Consider the following 27,684-nt stretch of genomic DNA (forward strand, 5'->3'; position numbering starts at 1 on the left):
TACTTGATCTAACGGACCAGCCTCCACTGGAGATGAGCAGCACCTAGTCTTAGGTGATGGAGAGTCTTCCGGAGTTGCACAAAGCCAACGGTGGCCAGATCCTGTCTCCTGGGGAAGAAAAGCCTCGTTCGGCGGAGAAAACGCCAAAGTGCTTGGAATAACACCTTGGAAACAAAGCAGATGGTTATGGACTTCCTGCAATGGTGAAGGCTGAAGCTAGTAGGGGGGGATGAAGGTGGGTCCCCACCACACAGCCTTGGTGTGCCAGTCCAGGGACTGGCAGCCCATTAAGAGAATTCTCGGGGAAGGGCCGTAGCTCAGTGGTAGAGCATCTGCTTTGCATGCAGAAGGTGCCAGGTTCAATCCCCAGCATCTCCAGGTAGGGCTGGGAATGTACGCTGCCCCAAACCCTGGAGAGCTGCTGCCTGTCAGTGCAGGCAATACTGAGCTATATGGACCAACGGCCTAACTCAGTATAAGGTGGCTTCCTGTGTTCCTATTCCCCAGTCACCTGCCTCCTAACCAAGACCGCATTTAATCAAACTTGGTTTGAGCCCCTGCATCCAGTGGTAACAAAAGCTAGCTACCTATTCATTAAGACCCTTGGGCACCTCTTAAGACATCACAACCCAATGTTGCACGGCGGTTCCCTAGATCAAGGAACAGGTTTTTGTCGGGGTTTGGATAAAATTGGGTGCCATCTATCTATCTATCATCTATCCATCTACCAACCAACCGACCAACCAAAGCTTGTCCTGGATTGTCCCATTTGAAATGGGGGGGGGGGAAACAGATGCATATGAAAATACTCTCCAAGAGTGGCTCCCCCAAGCATGGTCAAGGCCTCTTTTCTTCAACCTTGGGTTCCCAGATGTTTATTTATTTATTTAATTTATATCCCGCCCTTCCTCCCAGCAGGAGCCCAGGGTGGCAAACAAAAGCACTAAATACACTTTAAAACATCATAAAAGCAGACTTTAAAATACATTAAAACAAACCAACCTTAAAAACATTTTTTTAAAAAGCTTTGAAGACGTCTTAAAAAAAAAGCATATTGTTTTTTTAAAAAAGGTTTAAAAGCATATTAAAAAGCAATTCCAGCACAGAAGCAGACTGAAACAAGGTAGAGGACTGAACCTTTCTGAACTGCACTGACACTTTGGTTTGTTAGAATTCCCAAGGCCGCTACTCAGACTAGAACAGAACTGACTGCCGGGTCAATAGGGGAAGTTACTGTGGTTTTTGAGTGCGTGTCAAGCGTTTGTATTCATTTTCTCAAGGGAAGCGACTGCATACCAGTCATTGGTGTGCCTAGCCCAGGGCTGTCTGATCTGACTGGCAGCAGCTCTCTGGAATCTCAGGCAAGAGGCCTTCCCCAGCCCCTGAGGACATTAACATTATGCCCTACACAGCAGTTTTTATGAAACAGTAAGAGGCAAGATGCTGGGTCAGCTTATTGCCAACTTCGGCCAGATGCAGCAAGCATCGCCTAGTTGTTGGCATTTCCTTATGTGAGTTATAAAGTAGCCATTTTTACTCTTTCCTCTTTTCAAATCAAAAAGATCTGCATTTGCAAATCCTACTAGATGCCGGGCTTAGTTGTAGATTTAGGACTTGCCTTGGAATTGGACCATTTTTATTATTAGGGTTGTAACTACCGTCTGACATGTTGAATATACAGTTTTCTCTCCACCTTGTCCGCTTTTGGATACATGGTGTTTTAAGCTTTCAGATTCCAGTGCATGTGTGATGTATTGATGTTCTTGTGTACGTTTGGATTTGCTGTGTTGCGCGGCACGTGTGATGTGGTTGCAACATTACACTCACTGAAAGCGCCTGATCCTTTTTAGCTGGAGATACCAAGTGGCTGAAACTGGAATCTTCTGCCACTGAGCTATGCTCCTTCCCTCTTTCCCAAAGGCAAGGGGAACTCTGTAGCTCCGAGTGCATCGGGGATCCTTAGCCCCCTTAACACATTCCCAGGGTGTTTGAGGAGGCTACGCTGACTCCCCCGACTGGCTGATCTGTCCACACTTCAGAGAGCAAAAAACCCTGTTACTTCATCCATGCCTTCCAACAGCAAGGTAAAGCCTTGTGCAGAGATGCAAAAGCCTGGTTTTGTCCACCCCCTCCGGGGGCCCCAGCGGCTGTTCCTTCTCTGACATCACCTCCATTTGCAGTCAGGCAGAGCAACTCATGAGTCACGCACACACCTAGCAACCGCAGCTTACACTCGCAAGAGTTTAAACAGCCGGAGTGACTCAGGCCACAGAAGTCCGAGGTCCAGAGAGGCCTGGGCCGCTTCCTGCTTTTGAGGCCATTATAAAAATAAAAAGAGATGAGTTATGAAAACAAGCAAAAGTAATAACACCACCACCACCTGCCCTTCACTATCAGGTCCCAGGGTAGGTTGCAAGAACTTAAAATTCGATACCAAGAAGAGTTAAAAACAAATAGGAATCGTTTTTACCAAAATCACAACTCTTCTTTGCTGAAATTTGCAGCTCTAAGCTGAGAGACTGTCACAGCTTAGCCAGCTGGGTATTAACACAAGTTGTGAATCTTATCAAATGTCAAATGAAGTACCTGTGCCTTCGGCCTGGTGACTTTGACCCTGGGTCCTTGTCAGGGCTCTTGTGCAACCTGGGGGCAGGAGGTTTTGTCTCTCAAGGTGATTTCTAAAATTCCTTTCACACTGCAGTTCCTGTTACGTTAAGGAACAGTGGCTTTTTCAGCTGATATGCTGGCATTTTGCACAAATGTCTTTCACACGGCTGCAATGAACGACTTGTTCTCGTCCCTTGCCCGTCACCCACATGCACGCTGTAGTTGTCCACTGTGTAGGAGGTCTAAAATCTCATCCTGTTCCCATGCAACCCCTCTCCCTTCAGCACCTGACATTATTTTCGTGGGATGCCCAGACATGTGGTGGGGAAAGGAGGAAGGGGAAGATGCTATGACAGAATACCAGTACAATTTTCGTCAGGCAAAACCAATTGGTGCGCAGCTAAAGGGCGGGAACGCACTGCATGCTGGGATGCCTGTCACATGAGCAGCTGCAGCTAGCACAAAACTCCTGCAATCTTCCAGGTTCCCGAGCTTGCAAGCGGATTATTTATGGAATCTCCTCACGAAAATGAACGCTAAACTTCCACTCTATTCCATTCAGTTTCCGGACCTAACTTTTACATCGTGTGAAAGGTCAAATAAGATGCACAAATGACCAGGTAAAGAATCGTTGGAATAAGTGCAGTGTGAGAGCAGCCAGGGACAGTGGTCTATAACGGGTTGCTGGAAAGCGCAGGAGGGAAGAGCTGGTCTTGCGCCCAGGTCCTGCTTTTAGGCTTCCCATCGGGGTATCGGGTCAGCCACTACGAGAACAGGATGCTGGACTAGATGGGCCACTGGCCTGATCCAGTAGGGCTCTTTTGCCCCCCAGTTATGATGCATGAGCTCCCCAATATAGGCGGGGGGGGAGAGAATGCACATAATTCAAGGAATGGAAGAGTCAAGTAACGGAAAGGAGCTCACATTCTGGGAAGTGAGTGCCTGAATTCAGCACTGGACATTGGAAACGGAGCATCTTGGAAACAGAGATATAAACCTCTCTTCTTGCAAGGTCCCAAGCAGGGTACAGTGCGCATGTACACGCGCGCACACAGGGTGAATGGACACACCTTGATCTCTTCCAGTGGAAGCCAGGCCACCCAGAAAGTGGATCATGATAGCATCACCAACGGAAGTAAAAAAAAGTATCCCCTGCACTTCAAAGCAACTAAAGCAGTTTCAGAATCACCCAAAGTATTTTTTAAAATCACTTGAACAGAGAAATACAAAATTACAAAGAGTAAAACAGAACAAAAACAACAAAGAAAACAGCACTTAATAATAATAAAAAAGAAACAACCAGCAAGGCACCCAGTCTCCAAAAACTAAAAAGTAAGGAGTGGGGGGGGGGGAACAACTCTCAACACACAAAGCAGAACAAACACCCAAATCCCTTTCTATAAAGGCAGCTCTTACATTTGGCAGCAAGGAGCCACAACTGAAAAGGCCCTGCTCGTTATAGAAAACCATCACTGGCAAAGCAATCTAGAGCAGAGCATCAGAGGCCCGGCCAATGGCTTTTGGCAGTAACAGCCAAAGGGAACTTCCATGTCCAGAGGCACCATACTGCCAAGTTATCAGTTCCTGCAAGGCAACCTTATAGGAGGGCTTTTGCCTCCCTCCCCCGGCTTTCCTGGAGGCAACTGGTTGGCCACTCTGAGAAACAAGATCCTCAAGGAGATCAGTCTTTCATCTGATCCAGCAGCGCTGCTTTTAGGTGGTCTGAATATTACTTTTATGTTATTACATTTATATCCCACCTCTGCTTCAAGGAGCTCAAGGTGGTGTATGTGCTCCTCCCCCTCTCCACTATATCCTCACAACAACCCTGTGAGGTAGGTTAGCCCGAGAGATAGGCAGGTGATCTTGGGCCAGTCACTAATTCATTTATTTCTTCTACCACCACCACCAAAACAGCTTCCTGTTCCCACACCAACTTTGTTATGTTGTTATGTGCCTTCAAGTCGATTTCGACTTATGGCAACCCCTTTCTTGACTATTGTCTCCATTTTGGTTAATAACTGTGCCAAGGTATTGATAATCCTTGACAAGTTCAATGTCCTCATTGTCAACTTTAAAGTTACATAAATCTTCTGTTGTCGTTACTTTACTCTTCTTGATGTTCAGCTGTAGTCCTGCTTTTGTGCTTCATCTTTCGCTTTCATCAGCATTCGTTTCAAATCATTACTGGTTTCTGCTAGTAGTATGGTATCGTCTGCATATCTTAAATTATTGATATTTCTGCCTCCAATTTTCACACCTCCTTCAAAATTTAAAAATGACTATAAATCAACACTGGCACAAGATGTCCCCCTGTATCATCTTAAGAGCCAGCCTGCTTTTTAAATATATATATATATATATATATATATATATATATATATATATATATATATAGCATTGAAATGAAAATGCAGAAAATAAAGCAAATATATAAATCTAAACCAAACAAACCAAGAAAGCCAGTAGATACAGGGTTATTCACATATCAAGTCAAAGGAGAACTCAAATGCAAGACATCTATTTAAAAGATGGAAAAATATACAAAAAGCACGTGACAAATAATCCCAAGCAAAAGCGTACTATTTTGGGATATGGGATTGGTAAGGTTCACTTGCCATATAAGAGATGAATGACCACCACACTGCAAAAAAAGGTTTCTGGTTCAGGGACCCCTTTATTCCTCTTACAAAGTTACAATCCCCAAATCGGTTTAACAGTCAATCAATCCCTTTTCCCAGGGAACTCTGAGAATCGTAGCTCTGTGGGGGAAGAGGGATCCCCTAACTGGGCTCGTACTGGGAGGAAGGGCGGGATAGAAATCTAATAAATAAATAAATAAAATAACTCTCAACACCCTTAAGCTCCGCTTCCCAGGATTCTTTTGAGGGAAGCCAGGACTGCTTAAAGTGGTACAATACTGCTTTAAATGCAGACAGGGTCCGGACTCAAAGCCCAGCAATCCAAATTCAGATCGGGGTGTGTGTGTGTGTGTCTTCTGCAGTGCTTGCCAAAACCCTTGGGGGAGTGAAATCTGCAGCAGTGCAGGTTTATACCGGCTGGTTTTTGTTTTGCTCAAGGTTTTTAAAGGAGGAGTAATCTCTTACCAAATGCAAAAAAAAGCCACAAAAACCACCCTCAAGTTCGCTCACACACACACACACACCACACACACACACACCACACACACACACACACACACAGAGAGAGAGAGAGAGAGAGAGAGAGAGAGAGAGAGAGAGAGAGAGAGAGAGAGAGAGAGAGAGCTTGAGACCACCAGCAATAGCAAAGAAGCAGCACAAGCCTCTGCTGCTCATTGTGGTTTGAGGATCCGAGCTTGGCCTCAGGATGTTCAAGAAGCTCACTCCCCACCCCACCTTGTTTCAAAGTCCATGGTCAAGCAGAAGTTGCCAAGCCAGTCTGGCTACTCCTTTTGGCTCCATTGCCTAGTTCCCCCCCCCCCCCGGACACGTCACTTGAAATTCCTCTCCTGCACAAACCCCACCCCTCTGGTGAGCACCGAGAAAACAAAAATCCAACACAGTGCTGCTTTGTAAGACTGGTTTCGACGCTCAAAATTAATCTGTGCCCTTTGCAACCTGTTCGGCAGCTGGTGGAAGGCACTGTCCATTCCCCTCTGGAGAGTCTCTGGAACGCGGCCAGGTCCCATGCACCTTCCACCCTGGACCCACGCCAAGCGCTAATTAAGAGGCATCTTCCTTCTGGGTTGAGCCCTTTTGAGAGAAGGAAGCCACTACAAAAGATGCGGTCCCTACCAGGGCGAAAACAATTGTGCCCAGCACAGAGATTATTTACTAGCAAAAAAGCCTGTCATTCTGATGGACAGGACGTATGCAAAGAGGAGGATTTCGATTACTGCCAGGAGAAGACTAGTCGCCTTTAATAAGATACTGCCATGCATTATACATGGGGCTACCCTTGAAGACGGCTCAGGAGCTGCAGTTAGGACAGCAGAGGTCACTGAAGTTTGTAAGCCCATGGGCACACATTTGAGCAAGTGGGGGCCACCCACTCTGATCATTTTTCTTCCCCTTCGCCTAATTTAGCCCCACACCCACAGAAACAGGCACAGTTTGTTTTTCCAAAGGATGTGGTTAAAAGTCAGATCAGGGAGAATTAATCTGAGCCTTGAAAAGCACATAGACGTGAAAAAGGAAGTGGGAAAGAGCGTCACTCTCCTCCTTCAGCTCTATGGATTTTCAAGGGAGAGAAAGACCACACTGGCAACCTCTAAAGTACTTGTGGAGGCTCAATGGCTCCACTAGCTTCCAGTTCATGTCCAGACTCGAGTCTAGGTGGTGATGCTTATCTCTAACCCCCCCCCCATAGCTTGGGGTCCAGGTAATGAATGAACACCTGCTCCTGTTATCAACCCACCTGTGAACCAAGGTTACCTGTCAATGCCCTCTGCAGAGCACCGCGCCCGACGCAAGCCAGCTAGCAACTTGGGGGAAGGGAGAGGAGAAAAGCATTTTCCTCTTGTGGAGTTCTCCCGCACCCCCTAAGGAGGCTCATGTGGATTTACTCAAGCTTCTCAAAAACGCTTCATGAATAACCTGACTGGCTTTGAGAAGGTGGCAGTGCATCTGCTTGGCACGCAGAATCCTCGGCATCTCGGACTAGGGCTGGAATGGACTCCTGTCTGAAATCCCGGAGAGACGCTGCCAGTCAGTGTAGACATTATTAAGTTAGATGGACCAACAGTCTGACTCAGCATAGGGCGCAAAAGCACAGTCATCTTCCATTTCAAGCAGGGGACATATCCAGCCCTACCTGGAGATGCTATCAGGGGCTGAATCCAAGGCCCTCTTGCATGCAAAGCATGCTGCGATTTGCTTAAAAAGAAAGCAAGATTCTGGTCCTCATGTTCTGAACACCGGGGCTGAATTAAACCGAAACGCTGGAAGCCGCCTCATATGCTGAGTCAGACTGTTGGTCTATCTAGCTCAGTATCATCTGCAGCAACTCTCCAGGGTTTCAGGCAGGATTCTTTTCCTAGCCCTTCTTGGTGATGCCATAGGGGATTGAACCTGGGACCTTCTGCGTGCAAAGCGGATGCTCTACCACAGAGCGGCGGCCCTTCTGCACATAATGGAGTCCTGACAGTTCCTTCCGTTTTGCCCCAGATGTTTTTTTTTAAAAAACAGCCATGCAAAAAAGGTGAGGGGGGCATGTTTCTTCCCCTGCCCCTGGTGAGGCTGAAATGACCACCTTCTGCACACCAACCCCAAGCTCTATGGAGTGTGTGTGGGGGTGTCTGGCACCGTGCGCGTGTAGCGAAGGGGTCCGTGGGGGGCATCATCAGGTCATGAGGCGCTTCTATGCCTTGCCAGCACAGCCCCTTCACTGAGGCTCTGTGGCGCCTCGCTGAGGCCATGGCAAGTTTGCTTTTTAATTGATTTTGTTCCAGCAGCTTTCGCTCCTGGGCATCAGCTGGAACTGTGAGGAAAGCAAAATGGGGGCCACTCCAGAAACCGGCGGCCCTCCAGGTGTTCCAGGCAAAGAGTCTTTCCCAGACCTCTTCGAAGATGCTAGCGGGACTGAACCTCAGGTCTCCTGCATACACGACAGAGGCTCTCCCTCTGCGCTCCAGCCCTTCCCCAATACAAGCCCTTGCTGCCACTCATCCAAAAGACCAATTCCAAAACAGGCATGATGATATATCTATATCTATATCTCTAGATAGCTTCCTGCTTGAGCGTACCTTTATCTGCCAGGGAGAGGGTGGTATTGAAGTATTGCTCTTCCACTGTCCAGGCCGTGTCGTTCATTTTGTTGGATACCCCACAGGAACCGACGCAGCTCACCTTGATAGCTGGGAGGAGAAGAAAAAAGTTATTACTCTTGTTATTGTTGTGCTTTTTGTTTATCACCTGCCCTTCACCCTGAGGTCCCAGGGCAGGTTACAACTGTTTAACATTTTGTTGTTGTTATGTGCCTTCAAGTCGCTTTTGATTTATGGCGACCCTATGAATCAGTGACCTCCAATAGCATCTGTTATAAACCACCCTGTTCAGATCTTGTAAGTTCAGCTCTGTGGCTTCCTTCACGGAATCAGTCCGTCGCTTGTTTGGCCTTCCTCTTTTTCTACTCCCTTCTGTTTTCCCCAGCATTATTGTCTTTTCTAGTAAATCATGTCTTCTCATTACGTGTCCAAAGTACGATAACCTCAGTTTCATCATTTTAGCTTCTAGTGACAGTTCTGGTTTATTTTGTTCCAACACCCAATTGTTTGTCTTTTTTTGCAGCCCATAGTATGCACAGAGAGCCAGTGTGGTGTAGTGGTTAAGGTGTTGGACTATGACCTGGGAGACCAGGGTTCGAATCCTCACGCAGCCATGAAGCTCACTGGGTGACCTTGGGCCAGTCACTGCCTCTCAGCCTTGGAGGAAGGCAATGGGAAACCACCGCTGAATACCACTTACCGTGTAAACCCTATTCATAGGGTCGCCTTAATTCAGAATCGACTTGGGCAGTCCATTTCCATTTTTCATGGTATGCACCAAGCTCACCTCCAACACCACAATTCAAATGAGTTGATTTTTCTCTAACCTGCTTTTTTCACTGTCTAACTTTCACATCCATACATAGAGATCGGGAATACCATGGTCTGAATGATCCTGCCTTTAGTGTTCAGTGATACATCTTTGCATTTGAGGACCGTTTCTAGTTCTCTCATAGCTGCCCTTCCCAGTCCAAGCCTTCTTCTGATTTCTTGACTATTGTCTCCATTTTCGTTAGTATACAACATCAAAAACAACTTGGAACTACAACCTTACAAAAAATATTGCAGAAAATAGGGGGGTCCTAAAAATATACTTCTCAGATGGCAATGGCCAGGGCAAAGTGATGCGTCTTCAGCATTCGCCGAAATCTGCACAGTGAAGTTGCCAGGTGCACCTCTGCGGGGAGGGAGTTCCACAACGTAGGGGCTGCCACAGAGGAGGCCCTCTCCTGGGCTGCCCCCCCTCCCCCAAGGTTCCAAGGGTGGCAGAACTACCAGAAATGCTCCCTCTGCTGATCTCAACAGCCGGGAAGGTCTGTTGGAAAGGAGGCGGTCTTTCAGATATTGGGGACCTAAGTCATTTGGGGCTTTAAAGATAAAATGAGCACCTTGAATTGGGCCCAGAAACAAATTGGCAATCAATGCAACTGGTTCAAAACAGAGGTTATATGAGATCTCAAGGGCGCCCCAGCCAGTAATCCGGCTGCTGCATTTTGGACCACTTGACATTTACGAGTCATCTTCAAGGGCAGCCCACGTAGAGTGCATTGCAATAATCCAGTCTGGAAGTTACCAGAGCCTGAAATACTGTGGCCAAGTCATCTCTATCCAAAAGGGGCTGAAGCTGGCAAACCAGCCAGAGCTGGAAAAAGGCACTCTTTGTTCTAGCTGCCGAGGCCACCTGAGCCTCCAGTGACAACACTGGACCCAGGAGCACTCCCAGGCTGCAGGTCTGCTCCCACCAGGGGAGGGCAACCTTGTCCAGCTACGTTCACAAGCAAAATCACCAGACTGACAATATCCACGCACACAGCCACACAGGCAGCTACCTAACGGCAAGTCAAGCCATCTGTCCATCCAGCTGAGTCCTGTCTATGCCTAGGATGGAGAACCTGTGGCCCTGTAGCAACATCTGGACTTCCAACACCCATCATGCCTGAACACTGGCCACGCCGGCTGGGGGCTCGCGAGAGTGGGAGCCCCACAACATCCAAGAGGGCCAGAGCTTCTCAGCCCTGGCCTCTGCTGCCCGGTAGCAGCTCTCAGACAGGAGTCTTTTCCCAGCCCTACTGCGAGATGCTGAAAGCCGAACCTGGAACCTTCTGCCTGCAAAAGGGATGTTCTACCACCGCAATACAGCCGCTCGTGGGAAGCAGCAGCCTTTAGATCAGAAGTGGGGGCCGCATTCCCTTCCAGGCTAGAGTCCAAGGGCCACATGACAGAGGTGGGCAGGGCCAGAGGCGCGCAGGGCCAGAGGCAAAAGTGGGCGGAGCAAATGTAAACGTTTGCCTTTGTACAGTAGGCTGGCTTCTCCACACAGCTCTCTCCATCCTTCACCCGGGCAAGCAAGAGGCACTGAGGGCCAGATAAAGACGCCGGGGCAAGACATTTGGCCCTCGGGACTCAGCTTCCCTCCTCCCAATTTAGAGACTGCTTTGGAGTGTTCCAAGAGCTCCCCATAACTCGTCGCAGCAATATTGAGAATATAGTGACATTTAAGCTGATAGCACTCTTGGGCTGAAACGTCAGAGAGAGGGGAGGAAGGCCCAAAACGTGTTCAAATATATCGTCTAGTCCTGCTCGGAATAAGACTATGCTGGATATTCAAGATGCCGGTGGCTTTGCGGAACTGTATCGTTGCACCTGGATGAAATTGGTGGTCCACAACTGGTTCAAGGCTGCGGTAGAGGCTGGATACACAATGATCACACACTACTTCCCTGAAAGATTCCTGGGAACGGTCCCTTTGATAAGGGTGCTGGGAATTGTAGTTCTGTGAAGGGTCAACTAGAGTTCCTAGGGATTATTTGGGAAAGAAAGCCATGTGCTTTAAATGGATGGTGTGTACACAGCCCCAGATATACCCAAGCATCATCTGGTGGCATGCAGTGTGTTGTTCACGGACAACAAAATGCAAGAGACGTTTTGCATCACCCACCACACACTTCTCACACCCTGTCCCATGCTATCCACACACACACTGTGCCAGAGGAGAGCTACACACCGCACTTGCAACCCAAATCTTAGAATGTGGCATTGCCTTTCTCGGTAGCAATCACCCCTTTATGATTTAGGGACGTCTCCTAGCAACGCCTTTCTCTTTTATGCTATTCTCGGCAGGAGGGTAATCAAGCAGATTCTATCACACAGGGTCATACCCAACAGTAGCGTCCTTCACACCAGCTGACAGCTCTTGCACCAATAGAAGTGGGAGATTTTTGCCACTGTCCCCGGCAGTCCCCAAAATATGCTCTAGAGGGTAGGGGTGGGGGACCCAGAACAGTCTGGGTGGGGGCATCAGGGAATTGGCAAAATACAGCCCTGGCCACATCCACGCTGCACATTTAAAGCACTATGATGCCACTTCAACAGTCATGGCTTCCCCCAAAGAATCCTGGGAAGTGTAGTTTGTTAAGGGTGCTATTACCTTCACAGGACTACAATATATACACACATACCCGCCACTCCTAGGGCAGCAAACAAAAACACTAAAACATCTTTAAAACAGATTTTAAAATATATTAAAACAAAACATCTTTTTAAAAATGCTTTAAAAACAAATTAAAAAGCAATTCCCAGCACAGATGCAGACTGGGATAAGGGTTCTACTTAAAAGGCTTGTTGAGAGGAAGGTTTTCAGCAGGCGCCAAAAAGGTAACAGAGATGGCGCCTGTCTAATATTTAAGGGGAGGGAATTCCAGAGTGTCAGTGCCACCACACTAAAGGTCCGCTTCCTATGTTGTGTGGAATGGACCTCTTGATAAGATGGTATCTGCAGGAGACCCTTACCTGCAGAGTGCAGTGATCGACTGGCTTATCAAGTCCTCTTCCCATGGATCTCTGGGAACAGTAGCTGTGGGAGAGGAATAGGGGTCTCCTAGTGGTTAGAGCAGCCTTTCCCAACCTTTGGGTCCCCAGATGTTGCTGGACTACAACTCCTATCAGCCCCAGCCAGCATGACAAATGGCCAGGAATTATGGGAACTGGAGTCCAGCAACATCTGGGGACCCAAAGGTTGAGAGTTGAGCACAGGGTTGAGAGTTGCCATCTGACCCACTTTTAACTGGCCCAAACAGTCTTGTCTCCCTGCAAATCCCCACACAGAGTACTCAGCCTTTATTTTCAAATGCCCTTGTTCTTAAGACCGCGAAGGAACCTTTGCCAACCAGATTGCCTCCAGGTATTTCAGACGATAACTCCCATCAGCCCCAACCAGGCCACCACCAGGTTGACGAAGGGTGCCATTGAGACACAAAACCCCACATTAGGCAATCGAAGGTCTGCCCCACAACAAGCGGCATTCTGCGAGCCAAGTACACGCTGCAGGTTCTTAGACTTTGCTCAATTTATGTCGCCAGCCTCCAGGAGGGGACACCAAGCTATGCCCTGAAAGCCCATTCCCAACCACTAGGAAACAAAAGTTATTCTCTAGCTTCTGAGGTTTGAGCATGCGCTGCCCGCAGTTCCTTCAGGCACATCTTTGCAGCTGTTGAGGGCTAGAAACCTGCTCTTGTTGTCAAAATAAGAGTGCCTGACCTCAGCCTAGCACAAGCAGAAAACGTTCAGAATCAGAGTCTTGGCCCACCTAGCTCAGTAGTTCGACAATGACTGGCAGTTGCTCTCCAAGGTCTCAGGCAGGGGTCTCTCCCAGCCTTACCTGGAGATGCCGGTGACTGAGCCTGGGGCCTCCTCTACCACTGAGTTTCAGCCCTTCCCCAAGCACAACCACGAACCGTGAAGTGCAGGCAACACCCTCTTCATAAGGAAGCCAACGCAGGGGGAAAAACACCACAGACAAGATTAGTTATGAGGAAACTATGCTTTTAAAAAAATCCCATCTACCACACCAAAGCCATTAAACAAAAAGGAGGATGCTTTAAAAGTTTGTTTACGATCTTTCTGTGAATCCTGCCCTTCCTTCAAATTGCCCACAGGTTATCCCGTTTGGCGGCTTCCAGCAATTGGTGTTTAGAAGCCTCCAGCCACAGAGCGCAGCCACGGTGAAGAGTAGCCGTCGACAGCCCTATCCACCCCACATTTGTCGGACCCTCTTGCGCAGCCATCCAAGCTAGTGGCCACCGCTGCCTCCTGGGGGAGTGAATTCCGTAGTTCAACATCTGTGAAGGGCTGTCACACCCATACACTGGGCGCAAGAGGTCCTGGATTCCATCCCTGGCATATCCAGCTGGTGCCATGAAAGACTCCCTGCTTGAAAGCCTGGACAGCTGTTACCAGGCAGCGTCAACAACACCAACTCGCCATAAGGTAGCTTCCTATGTTCAAAAGAGCATCCCACTTACTATGGTGCTCCCAGTCAACAGTCGCTTCTGGGAAGAAGCACGGGCCGGAATTAACTCGGTTCTGGACAAACCCCTGTTAATAGCGCACACCAACCCAGCAATTGGCTACCATCCCTACCAGGCGGGGGCTACCAGAAGGGCAAGAAGGATGGCTTCACCGCACCACGCTCAACAGCAAAACGAATCGGCCTTCGACGATGGAAAGCACGGACCACGCCAAGCACAGAAAACCCAAGACCTTGGGCAACCAGCAGCCCACAGGGAAATTCTGCTTTCTAAATTGCACAAAGAGTCAAACTTCCAAGAGATTTGGGGGAGAGAGGGAGGGAGGGATTGTATTGTTTTATTGTAATAACGTTAAAAGCCTAATACACTATACATTAAAAAAAAAAAGAGCATCTGGGCTGTGGGAACCCACAGATCTCCAACACCTGCCCTCCTCCAAGACCCTGGAAAGACATCATCGCCACATGGTGTGTGAATTTGCCTGATATTTTTAACCCAATAGGGCTTGAGTCAGCATCCTGGCAAGAAAGGAGAAGGGGAGGAAATCACTTAAAAACGCGGCAAGTGGACCCAATCCATCCCAAATCCCAAGCCTATTTGCTGCCGCTCACCACAGGGGTAGGCTGCGTGTGTGATCAAAACAGCCGGCAAACCTTAAATCCTGCAGGGTGGGTAGAGAATAAGAGGGGGGAGGTAAGTAATCTCTCACAGACACCCCACTAAGATTGGTTTTAGCCTTTTCAGAAGAAAGGACTGCCGCCATTTCTTAGCAACAGACCTTTGAAGTTCGCACCATCCCACCAGCTCGACTCCCGTCAACCCAGCGGCACAGCCGACTATGCGCAGTTCGCAAGTCGCAAGTACGAAAGGGCTCCGCTGCCTCAGAGCTGATCAAGCCGCCAACCAGACGTCTCTGGGGAGCCAGCAAAGAGAACGTGGAAAACGACAGGCCTTCCGTTCCCTGCAACTGGTATTCTGATAGCCCGTGCAAAGGATCCCTCATGGCACCACTAACGGCCCTTCGCGCCCTGGGTGCATTGGAGGGGTGGCTAGCATTCAGGGGGGACCTGCGGGCACATTTGCAAAACCGAGAAAGTGTCGTCGGCACCACAGCCAGGAATACACACTGCCGTTTAGCCCACATTCACACCATACGTTTATTCCACTGTATTGTATTCTGCCATATTTATTGTATGTACGTCGCCTAGAGTGGCCACTGGCCAGATAGGCGACACATAAATTAAATTTATTATTATTATTATTAAGGCTTTCCCCCAAAGAATCCTGGGAGCTGTAGTTCGTTAAGGGTGCTGGGAGTGGTGGCTCGGTGAGGGGGTACCCTACAGTTCCCAGGATTCTATGGGAGAGAAAAAAAACCATGTGCTTTAAATGCACGGCGCGCACGCAGCTCTCACGGACACCACAAAGGAGACTGTGCCCACTTCCCTTATTGAGTTACAGTTCCCCTAGTGGGTTAACAGACAACTCCTCTTCCCAGAGGGCTCCCAGAACGGTAGCTCTATGAGGGGAAGAGGGGGTCTCCGAACGACTCTCAGCCCTCTTCCCAGAGAACCTTTCCCCCGCCTAGGAAGAGAGGAATCTACTTTACTGCTCCAGAGTTTCAGGCAGGGAACATTCCCAGCCCTACCTAGAGACGCCAGGGATTGAACTTGGGACCTTCTGCATGCAAAGTGGATGCTCTGCCACTGAGCTACGGCCCGTACTTTGCCACATGACGCTGCCATACCCCAGGTCAGGCCATCGGTCCGTCGAGCTCAGTGTTGCCGACAAGAAGGGCCCCCAAACTACGGTCCGCAAGCTTAAAGGTTTTTAAGTGGGTTGCTATTGCTCCTTTTCTTGCTTGCTATTATATTTCACAGTTTGAACTCTACACATCATGAGAAGACCTGATTCCCTAGAAAAGACAATCATGCTGGGAAAAACAGAAGGGAGTAGAAAAAGAGGAAGGCCAAACCAGAGATGGATTGATTCCATCAAGGAAGCCACAGACCTGAACTTACAAGATCTGAACAGGGTGATTTATAACAGGTGCTCTTGGAGGTCACTGATTCATAGGGTCGCCATAAGTCAAAATCGACTTGAAGGCACATAACAACAAAAACTCCCGTCTAGGAAGATAGGAATCTGCTTTACCTCTCCAGGGTTTCAGAGAGGAGTCCCTCCCAGCCCCATCTACAGGTGCTGGGGACTGAACCTGCGATCTTTTGCACGCAAGGCAGTTGCTCTACTACTGGGTTACGGCCCTCGCCAAACGCCTGCTGCCTGAGGGGCATCTCCAGGTAGGGTGTCAAGAGACTCCCTGCCTGAACCTCTGGAGAGCTGCTGCCAGTCAGAGTAGACAATGCTGAGCTAGGTGAACCAGTGGATCTGACTCCATATAAGGCACCTTCCCAGGTCCCTTCAACTCCCATTGTCCTCAGGCACTGATGATGCCCGCTGATGGGAACTGTAGTACAAATCTCTGGAGGGCAACAGGTTGGGGAACGGCCGTCCCAGATAACGAGCTAAGTTTTCCCATTTCCTTCTAATAGGAAACAATTTTTTTAAAAAATGCAAGAGGGGTTCCGTGAGGTTGCAGTGATCATCTGGGCAGTCAGAAGTTTAAGATCCCACACCCGCCCACTTTAAACCTCAGCAAGAGCAGCGAATGGAAGCTGAATGCAGGGACAGGAGACATAATCGCAGACAAGATCTGCTGACCAGCACTTGGCCTCTTTCGCCTAAGCTCTTTCCCCCTTTTGTATATTGTATAAAAGATTTCTGAAGAGAGAGCAAGAGAGATTAACTTCAAAAAGCAGCTCCAATTTAGCAGGAGGAGACATCACGGCTCCACCGACACAGATTTTACAGGGTTTTCCCCCGACATGACATTAGAAGTCACAGAGGTCTAAAGAGATTCCTTCTCCCCTCCACAAAATCTACTCGGTAGTTTCATTCTCGCTTCCTAACAAGAGGACAGAACAAGCTTTCTGGCTTCTCAGCCGGCCACAATTATTTCCAATAAAGCCTCCCACTTGCCTGCACAGAGGACAAGAGAGGGCTTTGTGACTGCATGTAGAAACTAGCCTGCGGAACACAAGGTAAAAAATCTACCCAAGTTGCTCCACCCATTTTTGCCTCTGGCCCCACCCACTGCTGGCATGTGGCCCCCGGAAGGTTACCCAAACAGGAAGGCAGCCCTGGGGCTGAAAAAAGTAGCCCGCTCCCAATTCAGAACCAGAGCTTGGAAAAGTTACTTTTTTGGACTACAACTCCCATCAGACCACTCCAGTGGCCATGCTGGCTGGGGCTGATGGGAGTTGTAGTTTAAAAAAGTAACTTTTCCAAGCTCTGTAATCAGAACAGATAATGGCTGCATGAGTGCGGGATGGGTGACGGGAACTGAGCAACCTTCATCAAGCAAGCTGCTGGCCGAGGCAGGGAGCCAAGAGCAGCCTCCGCTCCTAGACGGGCAATGGCCTTGGGCGAATGCAGATGCTAGGGAGCCGTGGAGCGACTTGTTGACTCAGCAGCTTTTGGAACAGCTCAGTCTCCTTTCTGCACGGGGAGTGCAAAAACAGGGATCAGCAGGCTGGCTCTGCCTCTTGCAGCACTGTCGCAGAACGTGCACATGTGCGCTTTCCAAATCAGCATGTTATGTTCTCTCTCGCTCTCTAGGACTGGAGCTGTGAATATTAACACTTGGATGGGGTGCCGAGCGAGATATTCCCCAGGGGAAGCCTGGTGTGAAGTAGCCAGAGCCGGAAAGAAGCCTGGTGGAGTCCATACAATTTTCCCACACACACTTTTTTTTTGCATGCAGCTTTTTTACCCCAAGGCTGGCATCTCTGTCCAGCTCTGTCGGATAGGCCAAGCCAGCGGCTTCAACCTGGGGGGGGGGGGAAGCGGGGGTCACAGCAGCATGGGAGTTTGAACCCCTACCCCAAAGCAGCATCCTCAGCTCATCACACCACACTGGCTAACGTGGCATCTGGTTGACTGGGGCAAGGCAACCTTGGGTATAGGAAAAAAAGTTTTGGGAAAAAATGGTAAAACATTTTTGCCACAGTATGTGCAGGGAAAACATTGGCATTGCTTTCGAAACGGCCTCTTGCACAGCCTGTGGCATTGCACCCTGCAGTCAAAACTAGGAAACAGTCAGGACCAAGTTCTAATTTTAATACTTGACCCCTTATTCCCACGGCCCATAGGGATTCCCATGGCCTTGGCTCCCTGGTAGAGTAACTGCTTTGTATGTAGAAAATCCCAGGTTCAATTCACGGCAGCTCTAGGTCATGCTGAGACAGACTCCCTGTCTGGAACAGACCAAAACAGCCACTGCCTGTCAGTGTAGACTGAAAAGTGGCCAGACAACAGATGTAAATTTCACCTTTGTAGAGTAGGCTACAGCTGGTATTGCACAGTGGGGAGGAGAGCTTGGCTGGGAGTCCAGAGTCTGCGAGTTCAAATCCCTGCTCGTGTCTCCTGGGTGTCAAAGGCCACCTAAAGATCACCCCTCAGTGAGTGGCTCAGGGGTTACGTGCCCTGCCACCTGTGCAGCTGTGGGCAAGTTGCATAGTCCCAAGGAGCCCAGTTGCCCCCCAGCTGGCAGTTGTGGGCAACAAAGGGGCTGGCTTGTGCCGCTGTGGCGAGCTGAGCAGGCCCTAGCCAGCTGGGGAGGACTAGCCTCAGAGGGACACCCCCTCTGAATACCGCTTACCATGAAATCTCTATTCATAGGGTCACCATAAGTCGGGATCGACTTGAAGGCAGTCCATTCCATTTTCAGAGTAGGCTACTTTTTTACGCACGTGCACACTCTCCTCTCCCCTCTGCCCCATGCAGACGAGCAAGAGGCATTGCCAATGTGGGCCAAGCAGAGAGGTGTGGAGGGCCACTTGTGGCCCCCAGGCTTGAGATTCCCCCACCATGCACTATCTGGAGAGCTTAGAAAGAGGATTGAGAGAGAACCCCAATACTCCAAATGCAAAGCACAGCATCCCTTAAGCTAAGGAGTCTCGGGGGGGGCAGGATCTTTATACCCACAGTACCGTTCCCAATACCACAGGGAAGAGGGATAGAAAAAGGTCCCCTCAAATGGATGCCAAGTGCAGATTTCTTCAGAAGAGTACCTTCGCTAAGCTGCGGATCTGACAAAGAAAACTGAGCAGCCGGTACTCCCGGGGAAATACTTCCAGCAACTCCGCTTACAACGCTTTGGGGTTGTTACCTTTGTAGGACAGGGAACCTGTGGGACTTCGGATGTTGTTGGACGCCCAACTCCCATCAGCCCCAAACAGCACGGTCACTGGTTGTCACATTGGAAGGATGTTTAGAAGTGGGGTCCCCTCTCCAAGAATTGGTACTGGGACCTGTGCCTTTTAACAGCAACATTTGCAGATGTTCCAGAGTTAGAGATGTGCAGCGAAGGGGCCTTGTTTGCCGATGACCCCAAATTGTTGGAGGTCGTAAGAAAAAGGGACTTCAAGGAGCTCTAGAACGGTCTCTCTTAGAAGGCCACAGGGGGTTTACAAGGGTGTGTTTATACAGCTGGGCTTGATTTCCATTCAGTGGTGCCTACATAGTGCACAAAGCGTCCGCGCGTCCATCTTAGCAGATATGAACAACTTCACACCACCAACCACAGCTGTCATGGGTAGGTCAGGTTTGTGGATGGCTGTACCTGCATATACATCTGACTCTGGTTTCATATATTTTAACCAACTGATAAAAATTGATGCGTTTTAATGATAGTTTATTTTACAACAAATTTAAAATGTTAGAATGTCTGCATTGTCAAAATGAACTTATTTGTTTGGATTGTCGTATTCTGTTTCGAAATGATTTGGCATTAGACTTAACTGTACTGATATGCCATTTTTTTTGCTCGTGCTGTGAGCAAAGCAAAGGGCACGTTTATGAGGAAAAGCGGCATACAAATTGAAAGAACGATAATAATCCCTCCAAACTGGCCGGCAAAAATAGCAAATGCAATTCAGCTTAACAAAGTGTAAAGTGATGCCCTTTGGGGCAAAAGAAATTCCTAACTGCATATACATGGATGGAGTCTGACATGGTAGAGCCTGACCAGGAGATATCTGGGGGTTGGTAACCTGATTGCCAACCCGGCGTACAGCAGCTATGAAGAAGGCAATTGCCACGTCAAGGATCATTAGGAAAAGGACCAGAAATGCAACTGCCAATATCATAATGCCGTTATACCAATTTATGGTGCGACCACACTTGGAATCCTGTGTACGGTTCTGGGCGGTGAACCTCAAGGAGGATACTGTAAGGCCAGAAAAGTTTCCAAAAAGGACAGCCAAGATAATCAATGGACTAGCACAAGTCCCATACGAGGAAAGGTTTTTAGGAGACAAGACAGAGGCGCTTAAAATTGGACATAATTAAAGTTTTTCTCCCTCTCTCATAACACCAGTACTCAGGGCCACCCAATGAGAAGATGAAGGTTGGCAGATTCAGGACAGATGGAATGAAGGACTTCACACTGTGCATAATTAAACTGGAGGGATTTCTTGCCACCAACTAAGACGGCTTTAGGAAGAGGTTCAGGGAGGAAGAGGCTATCAGCGGCTACTATTCATCATGCCTGTGTAGTGCTTCTAGTACTAGAGGCACACTAGGCCTCTGAATGCCAGCCACCCCCCCTAGGCAACCCCATACTCCTTGCTTGTTCCTCAGCTGCCACTACCGCAAACAACCCCATACAAACACTGCCACCACACAGCACACCTAGGCCGCACACAAACCTTCCACCCACCCATCCAGGCTGCCGCTGCCACAGCTGTCCTGACCTGCTGCCTAAACTCTGCTGCCACCTAGGCACCCCGGCCTCCCTCCCACATAGCCACTGCCATGTCTAGGCCACCCACTCGCCCAGGATGCTGCCACCACCTTACCTGCTTGCCACGGTGGGCAGTGTGAGCAGCATGCATACGAGGGGGAGGAAGCGGTTATGCTGCCATTCATAGCACCACCTGTCTGTGGCGCTGTGAACCGCACAACATGACACATTTTATGTATTTATTTATACACACACACTTTTTTGCTTTGAATGTTTAGCCTGGAGTGGGGAACCTTTTCCAGCCCAGGGGCCACATTCCCGAATGGGTAACCTTCTGGGGGCCGCATACCACTGGTGTGCAGGGAAAGACCCGAACATAGGCGGAGCAACGGTGTGACCAGTACCTTTTTACAATAGGTTACATTCAAGCCATGCAAAAAAAGTGAAAGGTTATTGCAAACACCACACACCTCTCCATCCTCCTGCCAGGCAAGGAGGTTCACAGGTTGAGGACGCATTCAAGCCAGGCAACAACACTCAAGGAGAGCACAGCCTGGGAAGCACCCCAAGGGCCACATAGGGGAGCCTGGAGGACTACATTTGGCCCCCAATCTAGCCTGCCGAAGAGCTCTGGAGAACTGAAAAGCTTGCTCAGGTTTTTTTTTTTTGTTTGCAACATTTTGGTCAGCCAAATAAAAGTATCCTCTCCCGCACGCGCACACATGTGGATTTTTGAATTTTCTTGTGGGCCAGCATGGCTCCCTTTGCTTTGTAGGCAGTCAAGCAATGGCTGCGAGGCACAGATTCCCTACATCTGTTGCAGGGCAAAAAACACTTTGGGGAATTCCCTTCCTTATCCAGGCTGCTCATTCAGCTCCGTTTCAACCCCTTGAGGGGAAGGCGGAACTGAGAGCTAGGAGCAACTGCAGCCTCATCTGTTGCTTTTGAAGCAACTCATCTAATCTTCTAGGCTGCATTCAGACATCTGGCGCATTGCATTATTTTCCCGATTATAACACCGGCGCTTCCGTCCCTATTTCTAACATTCCTTTGACACTGTAGTACCTGTGGCGTTATGGAACTCTGGGTTTTTTTGACCAATGTACTGCCATGTCGCTCTGCATTGCACTCACGCCAGCGGGCATGGCGCAACAGAATGATAAACGTCATCGAACCAGTCACCAGTTCACCACCCTTCCCACACATGCACACTTCTGTTCCCCCATGAAAACAACGGAAAAGAAGCGCACGCCATTATACCGCCCCAGGATTCATCACTTTAACTCCTGCAATTTTCTGAGTTAATGGGGTTGCAAACAGGTTTGTTTTTTTTCTGGAGGCAATCAACATGGAAATGAGCACTGAACTTCAGCTACATGTCCAGAACTGGCTTTTATGTTGCCCAAAAGTTCAAACAAAATGTGGAAACTGTTAGGTAAGGAAACGTCAGGGGAAATGGAATAGACTGCTATCTGAATGCAGCCCTAGGCTAGCAGTGGCCAATCTGTGGCTTTCCCAATATCGCTGGAGTGCATCTTCACAAGAAGATAAGAAGAGCCCCGCTGGATCAGGCCAGTGGCCCATCCAGGCTAGCATCCTGCTCTCCCAGTGGCCAACCAGATGCCTGTGGGATGCCTGCAAGCAGGACCTGAACAGAAGAGCACTCTCCCCTCCCACGGTTTCCAGCAACTAGTTTTGAGAAGTGTACTACCTTCAACTGTGGAGACACAGCATAACCATTATGGCTAGCAGCCACTGATAGCCGTATTCTCCATGAATTTGACTGACCCTCTTTAAAGGTGGAAGCTGCAGGAGGGGAGAGCGCTCTTGCACTCCAGTCCTGCTTGCGGGCTTCCCATGGATTTCTGGCTGGCCAATGTGAGAACACTGCTGCCCTGGGCTCCTACTGGGAGGAAGGGTGGGATATAAATCTAATAAATAAATAATAAACAAACAAACAAATAGGACTAGATGGGCCTTTGGCCAAATCCAGTAGCTAGGCTCTTCTTATGAATCAGGACCTCAATTAAAATTTCACCTCTAGCAGGGACTCACTAAGTTGTCTTAGGCAAGTCACCCACTTCCTCAGATTCACCCAACCCTGGCAGCAATATGTGGTTAATATCACCGGTCTGCTCAAAAGGGCTGTTGCGAGAATTACTGAAGATCCATGAAAATCACTTTGAACGTTCAAGAACTGCACTGTGGATGTTGGGAGTGGAGAAAATCTCAGGCCTGGGGAGGGGGGCAAATGTGGCCCTCCAGACCTCTCTATTTGGCCCCTGGGGACTGTTCCTAAGCCACGCCTTCTCCTCAGGCCACACCCCCTCTTTCCCAGGCTACACCTCTCTCCACTCCTACTCTGCACACTCCTTGACTGCTTTTGCCCAGCTAAAGAATCAAGGTTCGATATAATTTTTGTGTGGCGGGAATGTAGCTTTTTGCACAGAAGTAAGAGTCACATCTGTTGCTCCACCTCCTTTTTGCCTCTGGCCACACCCACTACTGTCATGTGGCCCTCAGCAGGTTGCACACAAGAGGAATGTGGCACTCAGCCTGAAAAAGTTTCCCCCTCCCTGATGAATACCAAGAAGTGCGTTTTATCTCCTTCGGAGAAGATGAAATGACACAAGAAGCCTTGCCTATGACTAGACAGATCCAGAGTTGAAGGAAGTCTCTTTGCAACTCCATGATCAAGTTCGCCTCACAGACAGTCAATTTACCCAACTTTCTCTGTACCCCCCCAACAATTGTCACCCAAAAAGGTTTCAACTTTTTGTTGACTAGCCTGTTTTTATCATGAGAAACTGCAGGTGGCATGCAAAGGGAATTCTTATCACAAGCAACTTTGGTCAACCATACTTCCTGGTTTCTATAAATCAATGCGACATCCATTGCCCAAAGCACCCTAGTTAAAACGAGCATAACGCAACCGTGCTACACAGCCCTGGCTTCTGTGCAAGACCTTATGGTGAGATCCAAAACAAGAGTCGTTCCTCAAAAGCGTCAAAAAGTTTATTTTCAAACATTCAGAATAACCTTTTTGCTTCAAGTTGCAAATGTTGTAAATGACAATTTAACTCTGCTGTACATGTGGCTTTTATCTGCGGGTGCTGGAAGATGCAGCCAAACTCAGCCTTTTCACATATTATGCAGACCTGCACTTGAAAATACACTTGATAGGGCACAGCAACTGACTCTGGCTCCACATGTAGCCTATGCATGGCGTAGGGCAGGGGTCGCCAACATGGTGCTCTCCAGATGTTGCTCCAGCTTCCAACAGCCCCAGCCAACATTGCCACGGGCCAGGGATGATGGTACTTGTCGTTTAAACAACACCTGGAGGGGGCACCACATTAGCTACCTCTGGCGTAACAGTGAAGAGTGATGGACTGGAGCCAGGAACACCCAAGTTCGTAAGAACATAAGAGGACCCTACTGGATCAGGCCAGTGGCCCTTCTAGTTCTCACAGTGGCCAACCAGATGCCCATGGGAAACCCGCAAGCAGGACCCGAGCACAGTTTCCAGCAACTGATGTTCAGCAGCATCCCGCCTCTGGCAGAACACAGCCTTCAGGGCTAGTAGCCATTGATAGCCTCAACCGCCATGAATTTGTTTAATCCTCTTCTAAAAGACATCCAAGTTGATGTCTCTTGCTGCCTCTTGTGGGAGCGAAATAAGCCCTTTTTGTCTGTCCTGAATCTTCCCACATTCAGCTTCGTTGGAGGTCCACGAATTCTAGTGTTGTTCTACTACAATTCTAGTGTTTTTAAATTGTTTTTACATTTTTTTTTAAATTGTGCTTTTAAATTGTCTTTTGTGTTCTAAAATTTGCATATTTGTTTTCAGTGTTTTTAATTGCTGTAACCCTCCCAGAGAGGTTCAGCTATGGGGCGGTATATAAATGTAATAAATAAATAAATAAATAGTGAGACAGGGAGAAAAAACTTTTCTCTATCCACTTTCTCCGTGCCGTGCATCATTTTATACACTTCTATCATGTCTCCTCTGACTCGCCTTTTCTCTAAACTAAAAAGCCCCCAATGCTGCAACTTTTCCTTGTAGGGGAGTCGCTCCATCCCCTTGATCATTTTGGCTGCCCTCTTCTGAACCTTTTCCAACTCCACAATATCCTTTTTGAGGTGAGGTGACCAGAACTGTACATGGATCCTGACCCAATCACAAAGCTCACCAGTCAAGCATGGGCCAGTCACGCACCTACTTCACAAGATTGGCATGAAGATACAAGTTCAAGGTATAGATGTAATGACACATCTCACCCTGACCTCTCTATATCCATGGATGCACAAGTTTGTTCGCGCTTTACATTTCAGCATGAGCAATCCTACGCACGCTTGATGATGATGGACTTGCTTTCAAGTCGATCCCGACTTATGGCTATCCTATGAATAGGGTTTTCATGGTAAGCGGTATTCAGGGGGGTTTACCATTGCCTCCCTCTGAGGCTAGTCTTCCCCAGCTGGCTAGGGCCTGCTCAGCTTGCCACAGCTGCACAAGCCAGCCCCTTCCTTGCCCACAACTGCCAGCTAGGGGGCAACTGGGCTCCTTGGGACTATGCAGCTTGCCCACAACTGCACAGGTGGCAGGGCACGTAACCCCTGAGCCACTCACTGTGGGGGTGATCTTTAGCTGGCCCTTGGCACCCAGGATACACGAGTGGGGATTTGAACTCACAGACTCTGGACTCTCCTCCCCACTCAGAAGTGAATCCCTCTATGCTCAATGGGGCTTACTCTCAGGTAAGCGTGCACAGGATCGCAACCCCAGGCAACCATCTAGAGTGATGTAAATGGCTCTTTGGTGCCAGTTTGATTTGTTCTGGCTCAGCTGATCAAACTGCCGATTCAAGCACCAGTTATGACTGCTGCCATCAGGACTCCTGAATTATAGAGGTGGGAAAACCTGTAGCCCTCTGGATGTTGCTGAACTACAACTCCCATCATCCTTCACTCCTGGCCATTGGAGTCCAATGACAGCTGGAGGGCCACCGCTTCCCCAACCTGCAGAATGCCCTCCCCTTCCAGAAGCACCACCCCCTCCCCAAATGCATACACTCCATCACTGCACTGAATAGGCTTTTTCCACCAAGAGAGCTGGGGGTGAGGTGACTGTCACTCCCCTGCTACCTGGAAGCACAGTCCATTAACTCACTGAGAGCGCGAAGCACTCTTCACATGGTCAGAGGCCTTCTCTCAATTACAATCCAGAGCAAAACACAAACAAGGGAGTTTTCCAGAGCTGGCTTTTGTCACTCAGAGTTAAGCCTCGAGGCGTTCCCTTTTGAAAGAATGCTGTAGAGTCAGCCGGACAAGGGAGGGCTTCCTGTGAGCAGCAAAGATTCATACCACCGTATCAGCCACTCTGGGCCTTTCCTCCACCGTGGGTCCACGCAAGAAATGGCAGCCTACACAACCAGGAAAGACACAGGGGGTGGTTGGGAGGCATTCACAGAACAGGGCGAAAAAGGTTTATCCCTATAGGCAGGGAGCCGAAGATGTGGATTACTCAAGTGCCAATGTGGCAGAGTGGTTAGAGTGTCGAGCTTGAACCTGGGAGACCAGGATTCAAATCCCCACTCACCCATGAAAGCTCACTGGCAATCTTGGCCCGGTCACAGTATCTCAGCCTAACCTACCTCACAAGGTTGTTGTGAGGATAAACTGGAGAGAGAAGAGAGCCATGTACGCCACCTTGAGCTCCTTGGAGGAAAGGAGGGATAGAAATGGAATAACAAATACATAAACAAACCAAGGACCCTCCCCACCCGCAAAAATCCCATCTCTACTGCCATTGCTCAAACCAAACAAAGATACAATACCACCACTGAGCATGGACAGAGGGCACATCCGTGAACTGTAATAAAACTTTTTTTCACACCCAAACTGCTTCTCTTCCTCCTCCACACGTCTTGGATTAGGAAGATGCAACAAGCAGACATCGGGAGTGCCAGGCTAACATGAGCCCCCACACCTATTTTGTAAACAGACTTTAAGCTGAGGGTTTAGGAGGGTGGGAGAGGAAGGGGCAACCTTGGCTAGAAGGTGCAGCAACAAGCCCAATGTGAGCCCCTGCACTTATTTGCAAGGAGGCTTTAAGAGCGGAAGAAAATGGTGGAAAGGTAAAGGGCTATTCAGCTGGCTGTGAAAACGGGTTGAACCCCAGCACCTCTTTGCAAGGGGACCTTAAGGGTGGAAGAAGCTGGGAAGGGCAGGTGGAAAGGTTTCCTAGAAAGCGTCCGGCTGGTTGAGAGACCAGTGTGAGCCCTGGCACCTATTTGCAAGCAGACTCCTAACAGAGGGTTAATGGGAACCGGAGACTGGGGAAGGGTAGGTAGAGCGGGCGGAGAAAGGGGCGTCTCCCTCCCCTTCCCGCCCTCCTCCCCCCCCGGCGCTCCCCTCACTCGCTCACCGCGAAACTGGAGCGCTCCAGCGAGGCGGACGGTGACGGTGCCAGCCAGCGGCTCGCCGGGGCTGTAGACGACGCGGCTCTCGCCCAGGCGGATTTCAAAAAGCTGGATCTTCCCCATCGCCGGGGCGGGCAGATGGCCGAGGCCTTGCGCTGATGCTGCTCCTGCGGCTCCGGGCTCCTCTTTTCGGCTGCTTGGGACGTTCGCTCGCGGGTGGCGCTGCCTGCTGCGCTTTTACGCGGCGCTCCTCTCTCTCTGCCTTCCCGTGCAAAACTGCGGAAGCCGCAGCTCGGCTCCTGTCGCTCGCTCGCTACCTGCTCGTTCAGGGGACGGCCTGCGCATGGCCGGCCCCTTAAAGGGACGTCTCCTTTCCCCGCCCCGTCTCCACGCCTCCTTCCTTAATCCTGGCGTTAAGGTTCAGGGACAGCCAGTCCAGGAAGGACGTTGGCTTTTTTTAGACGGCTGGGATGCATCCCCAGGAGACGGGTTGTCTCCAATGTCAGTCCCGCTCAGTGTAGACCCATTGACAGTGCCGTAACTAGGCAGGTGCAACAGGTGCACAGGCACAGGACAAAGGGGGCCCTGAAATGGATTTGCTGAAATGAAAATTATGTATAAACAATTGTTATATCGTATTTGTTTTATTATTTCCCCCCAAAAAAAATTAAGGGGCCCAAAAATAAAACCTTGCACAGGACATGTCCCCTGTGCAGTCTGTCTTCTTTTCTTCAAATCTTTCCCTCCCAGGTTTCGCCCCAAAAATTGTTGCGACAGCTAAGCTAAGGTCTTCTT

The 27,684-nt window shown here is 49.2% G+C and overlaps 1 protein-coding gene across 3 annotated transcripts in view; it reads right to left on the reverse strand.

Annotated features, from left to right (window-relative positions):
• Positions 1–27,263, reverse strand: part of ARRDC1 (arrestin domain containing 1) — a 46,476-nt gene extending 19,213 nt beyond the window's left edge. Inside the window, exons 1-2 of one of the 3 annotated variants that reach the window (XM_061603964.1) lie at positions 26,895–27,263; positions 8,333–8,443 (exon numbers count right to left, since the gene is read on the reverse strand). In XM_061603964.1, coding sequence (XP_061459948.1) covers positions 8,333–8,443; positions 26,895–27,012 — 229 coding nt within the window. In that variant the 5' untranslated portion in view covers positions 27,013–27,263. The remainder of the gene's footprint in view (positions 1–8,332; positions 8,444–26,894) is intronic. The other 2 variants (XM_061603963.1, XM_061603965.1) reach the window with 2 other exon arrangements.
• Positions 27,264–27,684: the final 421 nt, after the last annotated feature.

This window comes from Rhineura floridana, chromosome 20 (genome assembly GCF_030035675.1).
Source record: "Rhineura floridana isolate rRhiFlo1 chromosome 20, rRhiFlo1.hap2, whole genome shotgun sequence".
Taxonomy (NCBI): Eukaryota; Metazoa; Chordata; class Lepidosauria; order Squamata; family Rhineuridae; genus Rhineura; species Rhineura floridana.